The 12,025-nt window shown below is 43.9% G+C and overlaps 1 protein-coding gene across 1 annotated transcript; it reads left to right on the forward strand.

Annotated features, from left to right (window-relative positions):
- The first annotated feature begins 871 nt into the window (after nt 1-871).
- On the forward strand, nt 872-8,824 carry POLR1F (RNA polymerase I subunit F). The gene is made up of 4 exons (XM_048838339.2): nt 872-1,668; nt 1,977-2,118; nt 5,740-5,948; nt 8,336-8,824. The coding sequence occupies exons 1-4, from the start codon at nt 1,382-1,384 to the stop codon at nt 8,727-8,729; spliced, it is 1,032 nt and encodes a 343-aa protein (XP_048694296.2). The 5' UTR covers nt 872-1,381; the 3' UTR covers nt 8,730-8,824.
- The last annotated feature ends 3,201 nt before the right edge of the window (nt 8,825-12,025 follow it).

Consider the following 12,025-nt stretch of genomic DNA (forward strand, 5'->3'; position numbering starts at 1 on the left):
AGTGTAAACACTCAGCAGCATTTTCCCTGCTGCGGTCTCCGAAGGCTGGTTTAACTCCCAGCACTCTAAACCTGCAAGTGTAGCCAAGCCCTAATTTTTAAAAATGCTCAGTGGATTTACAGCATACCGTCAGTGGGCCAGACCCCACAGGTGGGGCATACTACTCTTACAGTACCTTTTTATTTACAGTTCTGAAAATAAGAAAAAACTTGTGAATCTCTAGGTACATCTACACTGTGCTACAATGGCATAAGTGCAGTGCTGCTGCTGTGGACACCTCAAAGGCAAAAGAGGTTTTTCCACTACTGTAGTAAATCCACCCCCTTGAGAGGCGGTAGCTAGGTGGCTGACAGAAGGATTCTGCCATAGGGATCCCTCCACCTAGCTGTGGCTACAGTGGGGATGAGGTCGCGCTAAGGATGTCACACGGGGTGGGAAATCTGTCCCAAGCCAGAGCTCTGCAGTTAAGAGCATAAGACCGGCCACCCCGGGTCAGACCAATGGTCCAGCTAGCCCAGTACCCCGGCCAGTAGCCAGGGCTGGCAGGAAAGGGCAGAGAGGCCGGGCGGCGTGGAGGGGCTGGCAGCGCCTCCAGCCCTTGCTCTCCAGGCCCCGCAGCGCGGCTAGCTCGGGGACGGGGGGCTGTGGCGGCCGCGCTGCAGGGCAGCCTTGGTTCGTGGGGAATCGCCGGGCGCAGCGCGTCCCGGCCCCGCGGAGGAGGCAGGTGGCGCTGCTGCAAGCTGCGGCCCCGCCTGACGTATCTCCGCGGGGGCTGCCCGCCCCATTTGCCCCGGGAGAGAGACGCGGGGCTGAGCAGGGCGGATTGTCCGGGAGCCAGGTACCCCCCCGCCCCCCCGCCACAGGGCGCAGCGCCACGAGCGCGGATCCGCTGGGTCCTGCACCCGCGCGGGGAATGCACGCGGCCGGCCACCGCAGGGGCGGGGCAGCGACCAGAGTCCGCGGGGCTGGGATCACGCGTTCCTCAGGCTCGCTCCGCCCAGCGCTTGCGCGGGATGCCGGGGAACGTCGCTTAGGCGCGCGCGGGGTCACTCGAGACTTCGTGGCGCGCGCACAGGAATCAGGCGGCAACGGATCGGGGCGGCTAGCCTGGGGTCCGTGTGACTGACCAGGGCATCTCCGGGCCCCGCCCCCACGTGGCCCCAGATGACAACGCTTCCGCTCGCTCCGCCCACCTTGGGACGGTGCCCTGCGCAAGTGTCTAACGTAACCTACAGCCGGAACGTGCTACACAGCGACACAACTGCAGCGGCGAATCCACACAAGATGGCTGCCCTGCTCAACCCTTAGTTGCGGTGTGAAACGTCACTTCCCCTCCAGGAGGGCTCGCGTGTGACGTCGTCAGGGAGCGCCAGAGTGAATCATGTGCGCGCTCCACAGCCCAGGGACGGTTGCAGTCCGGAGCGTAGCGGACAGTTGTGGCGGCAACCTGGGGACCACCGTGGAGCTGCCGCACTCGGCGGCCCGGCCGCTGCCCTGCCCGGAGATCCCGTCCTTCGCGGCCGCCTGCCGCCTGGTGCGGAGCCGCTACTCGTGCCTGGTGGCGGCGCCGCATCGGAGACACATCGCGCTGGCGCCGCGCTACCTGAACCGGAAGCGCACCGGGATCCGCGAGCAGCTCGACGGCGAGCTGCTGAGATATTCGGAGAGGTGCGGCCCGCGGGTACCAGCCCTTGCCCTCCCCCACCGAGCGCTCAGAGACGGAGCAAGCCCCGCCCCCCCGCCGCCGCCGCCGCCGCGGCGTGAGCGCCACCTGGTCTCCACGCCACGCGCGTTCTCGCCCTTCCACTACGGGCCCCGTGTGGCGGAGCCCTCCCTCGCCAGCCTCAGCAGCAACCCCCTCGCAGCCCCAGCGGGGCATAGACCTAAACGTGGAGCAATTTCCTTCGTCCCCCTCTCTCCCCCCCCCCCCATCAAGTTTCGTGCTATAACACCTGGTCTTTCCTCTCCCTGTGTAGCCTCAGCGGTGTGCCCGTGGCTTACGATAACATCAGAGTAGTGGGTGAATTAGGTGATATTTATGATGACCAAGGATTCATCCATTTTAACATTGAAGCAGATTTTGTCATTTTCACTCCCAAGAAAGGAAAAAAGCTTGTGGTATGTAAAAATACTTAAGTTTTATTGTATTTTGTAGTAAGTGAAGCTTAGCTACTAAGTAGATTGAACAACTGAATTTAAATAGGTACTGTTACAGTTAGTAGACAAATACTGAACTACCTTATCTCTGGTTTTAGAGTAGCTGCTGTGTTAGTCTGTATCCGCAAAAAGAAAAGTAGGACTTGTGGCACCTTAAAGACTAACAAATTTATTTGAGCATAAGCTTTCGTGAGCTAGTTGTAGCTCATGAAAACTTATAGTCTGGTAGTCTCTAAGGTGCCACAAGTCCTCCTTTTTACCTTATCTCTGTTACTGAATCTGTTTTTCCTGCTAATTTATCAACTGTAGGTATAATGTTGTAGCAGTGTCGGCCCCACGGTATTAGAGCGACAAGGTGAGTGAGGCCGTATTGTTTTTGAATCAACTTCTGCTGGTGAGAGACTAGCTTTCAAGCTACATAACTATTCGGCGGGAGGGGAGGGGGAGGTGTTTAGTGTCACGGCTAAATGCAAGGTTAAACAGTTTAGCATAAGTAGTTGTGATAGACATCTGTAAGACCCATGGATCTTGAAATGTATGTTGTACGGACCCCATCCTGAAAGAAATCTTTCCTGAATCTCCTCTTCTGGCCTTCACACTGCTCCATGCTCATCATCAGAAGCAAGGCCCCCATAGACCAGGACAAACCAACTCAAAGCTGCACCAAGCACTGCCAGAACAACAGGTGCAAAACTGGCAGACTTATCTCCTCTGCTACCGGGATCAACAGTGCACAGCCCACCTTTAAAGATCCATGGTCCTACTCGTGTCTGTCATAACAGGCCATGTACCTCACCCAGTGCACTAAATGCCCACTAACAACTATGTGGGTGAAACCAGACAATCACTATGCTCTCATACAGGAAAATAAGACACAAACACTGTATCGCCTGTGGCTGAACACTTTTCAGTCCCTCTATATGTGACCCATCAGTCCTCATCCGCAGAGGAAATCTGCATAATACTTTCAACACACAAACCTAGGAGCTTAAATTCATAACTTTGCTAGACACTAAAAATCATGCTCTTAATAAAGATACTGGATTTATGGTTTATTAGAGCTGTCTGTAATCCACTAACCTTTTTTTTGTCCTATGACTGCAAGGGCGTTAATGGGCCACTTTGCATTGAATGGTCCCTTAGGATACATGCTAACTACTTATGCTACACTATCGGTTCAATCTTGTATTTAGCTGTGACACTGTTAATACCTTTCCTAGATTTGAGGAAGAGCTCTGGGCGGGTATACACTTAAAATGCTGCACTGATGCAGCTGCACCGCTGTAGCGCTTAAGTGAAGATGCTCCTAAGCCTATGGGGAAAGCTTCTTCCGTCGTAGTTAATCCACCTCTGCGAGAGGCGGTAGCTATGTCGATGGGAGAAGCTCTCCTGTCAACATAGCGCTGTCTACATTGGGGGTTAGGTCGGTATAACTATGTCACTCATGTGTAGATTTTTCACACCCCTGAGTGACGTCGTTTTATCGATATAAGTCTGTACTGTAGACCTGGCCTCTGTGTAGCTCAAAAGCTTGTCTCTCTCTCCAACAGAAATTGGTCCAATAAAAGATACTACTTCACCCACCTTCTCTCTCAACTGTAGGTGTGTTTTTCCTCCCAAAGAAGGGCTGGTAACCTGGTACTGGTACAGGCTTATACCTAAAGTAATACAGAGTCTTCTCCAATAATCATAGGCACAAGTATTTGTGGTTATGAAGTGCTCTCTATTGTGATTCTGTTCTCTTTGCAGAAAAGAACGAAACGCAGAATTTTTGCTCCTGAGCATTTCAAAATAAAGAGTAGGCATATGGATCTCCTAAGAACTTTAACACAAACATACCTCTGTGTGAATGCTTGCAAGCTTCAGAATTCAAAAAACTAGGTCAGAATATTGGCCTACTCACATTGACACATTGCATTTTTTAGACACAGTAGTTTAATATATTAACATTCTGTTCCAGCTTTGGCAATTTTTGATTAAAGTCTACTCTAGGAAAAATTGTGCTCTCAGGCCGCTGTACGTATCTGTGGAGAGACTATCTAGAGCAGCGGTTCTCAACCTATTTACCACTGAGAGCTACATATGCAGCTTTCTGTGTGTTATGTGGGCCCCATCCACACAATATATTTACTACCTGTACATCTTTTAAAAAAAAAAAAAAGTTTAGTATTTGTGTTATGACAGCAATACAATTCAAATCAATGTAGTAGCTTTCATTTCAACAGTGGCAAATGTCCACTAAGAGCATTTTAAATTAGCAAAATAAGTCAAAACATTAACTGCTAAAATTAATTTAGAGTAAGGGTAGCGGTGCAACTGTGCTGAGTGCCCGGAGACCATGGGTGCGGACTCTGTCTGCAAAGATGGAGAGAGTGTAGGGTGCTCCCCCAGTCAGGGACTGCACACCCATCACCCAACCTCCCTGCAACTGTCCCCCCAGCATCCAGTCCCCAGAGACTGCCCCTCTAGCATCTAGTCCCCCATCGAGGGACCGTCCTATACCACCAGTCCTTCCACCTAGAATCTGCCGCCCATGCCCTGGCTGCATCCCTGCTCCCCGCAGGCCTAGCCCCCTGCAACTTCCTCTCCGTGCCTGCTGGCCTTCTATCTTGGCTGTATGTAGCTCAGCCTGCCCTACCTGCTTGCCACTGCACTCCTAGTGCCGGGTTCACTGGAGCTGCAATCGTGCAGGGGCATTGAGCACCGTGACCTCCTGCTGATGCTGCTGGGTTCTGCTGGGGGGAAGGGAGCTGATGCTGCTCAGCCTGATCCTGCTGGTGGGGGGTGATATTGGGCCTGATTCTGCACCGCCCCATTTTTTGCACTTCCTGTAGGCTCTGTGCCTAGGGCAGGTGCCCCTCCTGCCCTACTTACAGCCCTGACGATGTCACATGGGCCGCAACTGTGTGCTGATTGGGCCACAAGCAGCCTACAGCCAGAGGAGAACCACGGATCTAGAGACTTAGTGGGCCTGAAGGTGAAAAATAAGTGTTAGAATATCAAATAGAACACCAATAGTAATAGTGCTATTTATGGAAATAGAACATTTAAAATTCTCTTAACAAATTGTATATATGCCTTTCCCCTCCACACACCTCAAAAAAGCATGTAGACTATTTGAAAGAGCGCTCATGCAGCCGCATTATGCTGAAGGAGAGAGCTCTCCCGTCGACATCATAAAACCAGCTCAATGAGTGTAGTAGCTGTGTCGGCACGAGAGCATCTCCTGCCAGCATAGCACTGTCCACACCGGTGCTTCTGTTGGTGAAACTTGTCACTCGGGCTTTCACATCCCTGGGCGACACAAGTTCTGCTGACACAAGTGCTAGTGTAGAAGTGGCCTAATTCTTTATTTTTAATTTGAAAGACTTCGCAACAATTTTTAAAATGTGATTTCCATTTGTACAAGTGCTAAACCCATTTGCCATGCATTTGATGGTGTAGATTTGTATGTGTAAACTTTCTTATGTACAAGAATCTACAGACAAATTTACAGTATGTGGAGGAATGAAGGTCTCTTACAGGTTGTGGCCCTTAAATGTAGTATAGTCTTTCTTACATGGTTTTCTTTTCTTCTTTCAGGGTGTGATCAATAAAGTGGCCCCAAGTCATATTGGCTGTCTGATACATGGGTGTTTCAATGCTTCAATCCCTAAACCTGATCGAATGTCAGCTATACAGTGGCAAGACCTTGGTTTAAAAATAGGAGATAAACTGGAATTTGAAGTGTTGCATTTAGATTCTGACGCTGCTGGAGTATTCTTCATTCGGGGGAGACTGAATAAAGACAGGTACAGTGCTATATTAAAGGATTTTTTTCAAACTGAGCTGATTTAGTGGATTTATTTAAAAACATAATACTTAAAATCAGTGTCTTGCATTAACTCTGATTTTTTCTCCCCGTATAGCTATGAATATTATATTTTAAGTCAGATTTAAAAATCTGCTAATAAAGTCCATATAGGGTCAGACCAATGGTCGGTCTATCCCACTGCCCTGTCTGACAGGGGCCAGTGACAGATGCTTCTGAGGGAATGAACGGAACCGGACAATTTTGAGTGATCTATCCCCTGTTGTCCACTCCCAGCTTCTGGCACTTGGAGGTTTAAGGACACCTGAAGGGCAGAGTTGTATCCCGGAGCATCTTGACTAATAGTCATTGAAGGACAACCTTATCTAATTCTTTTTTTTAAACCCAGTTATATTTCTGGTCTTCACAACATCCCCTGACAATAAGTTCCACAGGCTGACTGTACATTGTGTGAAGTACTTCCTTGCATGTTAAACCTGCTGCCTGGTTAATTGGGTGACCCTGGTTCTTGTGTTATGTGAAGGGATAAATAACATTTCCCTATTCATGTTCTCCATACCATTCATGATTTTATAGACTTCTGTTATATCCTGCTCTTAGTCAGCTTTTCTAATCAGAACAGTTCCAGTCAGTCTAATATTTTCTCATATGGAAACTGTTCCATACCCCTACTCACTTTCCTCTGTATCTTTTCCAAATCTAATGTGTATATTTTTTTGAGATGGAGCAACTAGAACTTCATGTGATATTCAAGGTGTGGGCAAACCGTGGATTTATATAGTGGCATTATATTTTGTCTTATCTATCCCTTTCCTAATGGTTCCTAACATTTTGTTAGCTTTTTGGACTGTTGCTGCAAATTTAGCGGATGTTTTCAGAGAACTATCCATGAGTGGTAACTGCTAATGTAGAGCCCATCATTTTTTTTGTATAGCTGGGATTATGTTTTCCAATGTGCATTGCTTTGCACTTAAAAGCATTGAATTTCATCTGCCATTTTGTTGCACAGTTACCCAGTTTTGTAAGGTCCCTTTGCAGTCAGTTTTGGACATAACTATCTTGAGTAATTTGGTATCATCTGCAAGTTTTGCCACCTCGCTGTTCATCCCTTTTCCAGATCACTTGTGAATATGATAAACAGCACAGGCCCCATTTCAGATCTGTGGGGTTCTGATGATTTATATTATATACTTTTTTGTGTGTTTTTGGAGACTTTTTGTGTTAAAGTGGATTAATCCAAAATGTTTAATATATTTTTTAAAATCAAGATTTTTAATGTGAGTAACTTGACTTGCATATCACTCTCTGCATGCAGTTATAGAATGTCTTGTTCAGCGTCTAGATTCATTTTTAAACAATATTTATGTGCAGTATGAGTTTTCAGGTTTAACCAGCACAGGATCATGGTCATAAATCATTTACCTAAACCAATCAGAGCTAGTCTAATCTGTCAGCATCTGTAAATATTGTGTTTTCAGCAAGATTCCCAAGCAGATTTCCATGGCTTAATATTTGTACTCATACGAGAACTTACTTGGCTACAGAGCCAGGGAAGTTTGGTGTTCAATTTTGAATTAATACTTTTTTTTTAATATCTGATTTCGCAACTTCAGTGGGTGCCTTTTAGACAGAATATGTGGAAGTTGCCTAGAGACAGCTACTTTTTTCATCTTCATGACTATATTTGCAACCGTTGTTTGGATTCTGAAGGTTGTTTGTTATTTCATTGTTTTCATCAATGTGGTTATTCCCTTATCTTACAAGTATAGTGGTCTCTACTAGACTAATGAAATCATGATCTAAAACACTAGAAATTATAACTTGTCAGGTGTATTAAATTCCTTGAGGATGAAATCTTGATAGTTCAGCTGCATTCCCATGAGTCTGAAGAACTAAGCATGTCCTGTGTTGTCTAGTACTGATCATCTATGTAGTCAGACTACAGCTATTTACATACTCTTCATTTATGTGCTTAAGTAATCTGGCATGTATTTGCCTAATAGAATACTGAATAGAGGAGAACTACATGAAAAGGAAAAATAATCAGAATGAACCCAAGTGACAGATAATACTAATCGGAGGAACTGGAATTTAAGAACTAATGCTAATTCTTTAACAGAATAGAGACTAACCAAGTATTGGAAATTGGACATGTATTAACAGGTCATAAGTTCCTTTTGTTATTAAAAGACCCTAATCTTTTTCTTTTTTTTCTATTTGAATTGCTGTGGGTTTAGCACAACTCCCAGTCTTCAGTTATGTGCTCCATGTAATTATTGCATTTCAGCAAAGCATATCATGATGTATTAAATACCTATAGAGATCTCATTCTGTAAACTCTTGCTTATTTTGTATGTTCCTTCACAGTATGCAATCCAAATATCCTGAAACAGTAACTGAAGATACGAACAGTAGAGATGAAATACCAAAGAAAAAACACAAGAAAAGAGACAGAAGGAATTGTGAGTTAGAAAATGACACAGAGTTTACAGACCATGCAGATACTACTGTGGTGGAAGATGCAGAAGAGCAAAATGCTGATACAATAAATGGATTTTATGATAAAAAGCCAAAGAAGAAGAAAAAGCATAAGCAAGAAAAGCAGAAACCTGTATTTTATGGAAGTGACTGTAGTGGTTACCAAAGTGACCATAAAAAGGTTAAGAGAAAGAAAAGAGAACACTGTGATGTAGATGAAGACAGTGAATTATCTCAATTGTCACAAGACCCCAAGCCAAAAAGAGAAAGGAATGACAAATAGACTGAAGAGTCCAAAAGTCCCTTGCTTGAATGTAAGATTGTCATCTTCTTTCAGAAGTATTTGATAAACTTCCAAATAAAATCATATTTTCAGTTTGTGTATTTCAACTTTCATTTATATGACAGTAGCACTTGAATGTCCCAACCAAGATCAAGGCCTCCTTATGCTAGGCAATGTGTATACGTACTCATACAATACTCATATTATATATTTAAGAGCAGGTTAGACAAACACCTCTCTGGGATGGTCTAGGTAATACTTAGTCCTGCCATGAGTTCAGGGGACTGGACTAGATGATCTCTTGACGTCCCTTCCTAAGATTCTGTACGTATTTAAGGAGAGTAGGAGGCATCTCCTATCCAGAGATAAAACAAAGAGGCAGTACGTATTCCTGTTTTACAGACGAGGAAATGAGGTACAGAGGTTAAGTGACTTGCCCAAAGAGATACACAAAGTGTTTGGCAGAGCTGGGAGGTGCACCAGATGTCTTGAGTGGTAGTCAGTGCCTTAACTACAAGAACATGTTTCTTTTGTTAGTGAAGTTAAACGTGGTACTCAAATGCAGGCTTTAAGTCCTTAAATTTAGTATTTTTAATGTCTCCAAACAAACTGATTTCTAAAAAGGAGGTTTAAGGGCTAGATTCTAATGAATGTGCAGTGAGAACATAGTGCTTAAGATGACTCTTAAATTCCAGAGTGTACAAGCATGCCAGGGAGTACCTGAAACATTTGCAACAAAATTTACAGTATGCTACTCTAAATGGAAAAACATCTATTTGGAGAATTGGTCATGTGTTCCAGGTGTGTTGGGGGTAGGAGGGAAATTAGGTTGTTAGTGTCAATAGTGCAGTTCACTTCATTTTGTTACTATATGGTTCCATTTCCTTGTTAATTAGATCTTACTGGACTTCCACTGAGAGACTGACAGTTTTATCAGATTGTAACTCATCACCAGGATTCCTAGTTCTCCATGATTAAAAAACAAAAATTCTCTGATAAAAAACAAAAATCCTGTTTTTTCCATGATTAAAATGGAAAAAAAGAATGTTTCCCAAAAAATAATATTTGAACAATGTTTTATTGATAAATTTACAATTTTTAAGCAAGTTCAAAGCCTACTGGTGCCATCACTCATAATAGAATTAAATACATCTGTGTCTCTATTCTATATTTTTCAGGATTTTTTAAATGCACCAAAAAAAAGCAAAAATTACTTTTATATTAATATCACTCACTTTGAGTTAGTCCTGGTTGTTAAAAATAGAGTTGCAGCATTCCAGCCACATTTTCATCTTTCAGACGTTGGCGCTGAGCAGAGAAAAGAACCCTGAGTTTGCTGAAACTTCTTTCCACATCCGCTAAATTTACAGTCAGTTGGAGGGGAACCATTGCATGTTTTGCCAGGTTAGGAACATGATCTTCAACAGCCATCCAGAGTAAATGGGATTCTCAACGTCTCCAAATTAAGTCTTTGACAATCCCTAAATACACTCAGCTTTAACTGCAGTTTCACAATCTTCATTTTGGATCCAGTGCACGAACAGCACAGAGAAAATTAAGTGCTGGTTGTTTATTTTTTAGCTTGTACTGTCTCCATTTATCAGCAGTGCTCTGAGCAGGTGCAAATCTGTTTGCATTTTCAGTTGATGCAAGATGCTCCAGCCATGAAATTAAATCCAGGAATATTTTGTACACTTTGTGTATTTGGTGTTTTTAGGACTGCAAAACAGCCAGTACTGTCACCAAGTGTCCGCAGTTCTCTGCAATGTATTTCAGGTCTGCATGCACATCTGCTGCTAACAGGCTAGCTAGTTCCTGCAAAACAGATGTATCCCCATGTTCCATTTGTTCATGCTCCTTGAACGCATGGTAGAACTGGTAGTACTGTACATGATATTTTATATAATTGAACCATGTATTCCACCTGGTCCCAGTTGGTTTAGGTGGAAGTGTTGGTGAATCAACACTCTGTTTACTCAGGTATCTCAAGTGTCGTTTACCACGAGCTGGAGACTTCACTAAAATTGACTTAATCTCAAAGCGATCCAATTAAAGGTATCTCGCCAAGTATTTCTTTCCAGAGCGCCTATATGTGCATAGCAATGAATATGAACACAGTTTGACCACAGGTTGCAAAGCACGTCATTTCAAGCCTTTGCCATGTAGCTCGCACTGTCTTACAAATGCTAATATTCGATCAAGTGATGGGATGCTGAATTCCACCATACAAGAAATCAAGGCTTGTGAAACAGTGGCATATATAAGTTTGCTGAGGTACACTGTCTTTACAAGCTGTGATGTGGTAATGTCAGCATGCTTAGGAGAATCTACCTTGAGCAGCTGAAATAAAATGTTGAAAACTGGTCTATTTTGGAAGTGTTGTTTTGTCGGCAATCATAGCAACAGAGTCTCCTTTCAGGTCATTGAGAAGGCACTGCTTTTCTCTTCAAAAAGAGTTGGTAAGTAATGGGAATACAATTGATCTGACTTGGGAATGGCACTGCCTCCCTTAATGAGCTTGCTCAAAAAAATCTCTGACAACAGGTAAATCCATTTTGTGCGGAGGAATGTCTGCATTTACGCACATTTGAACAAAATCTGAGGTGACAGTTTCACTCAGTTCTTTGGCTGTTGTAAAAACGCTGGAACGATCCAGTCATGATGCATTGTTTCTTTACTGTTGTCGGTGTTTCAGCCTCATTTTCATTTAGTTTGTTTAGCACTTCCCATGTGTTCTACAGTTGTCTACCTTCTAATGTAGTCAACAGCCTTGCTCCATTCAGTACACAACAGCACATTACCATCAATGTGAAATTTGTCCTTGCCAGACTGAGTGAGATGGTCTTTAGGGGTGATTTTTAAAGTTTTCAGCATCTTTTCATAACTTTAAGTACATCTGCAGGCTGAAGTGAAATTTGAGATGCATTAAAACAAACCCCTATCCGCCGCTGAGTAACTTCTACAAACCAGAAGCTGTCAGAGTATTTTTAGTTATGTAAATTTAAAGCTAATTCAAAAATCAACCACAAGAGGGGGAGGTTGCATGCATTGAATAAGTGATACTGGTATTTTCAGTAAAATTTAGTTAATTTCTTTTTATTTTATCTCAATGTATAAACTAAAGATTCTCTGTAAAGATGCAAATTCTGTATTTTTCCATGGCAAACTGATTTCTAGGATCCCTGCTCACCACACTTTTCCCCCAAACTTTCTTCAGTTTTATTCATGAGTTAGTAACTGCCTGGAGTTATTTGTATAAAATGTGTGCTGCATATGTGTGGCTTGAAGCCTTCCTT

This window comes from Caretta caretta, chromosome 2 (assembly GCF_965140235.1).
Source record: "Caretta caretta isolate rCarCar2 chromosome 2, rCarCar1.hap1, whole genome shotgun sequence".
NCBI lineage: Eukaryota > Metazoa > Chordata > Testudines > Cheloniidae > Caretta > Caretta caretta.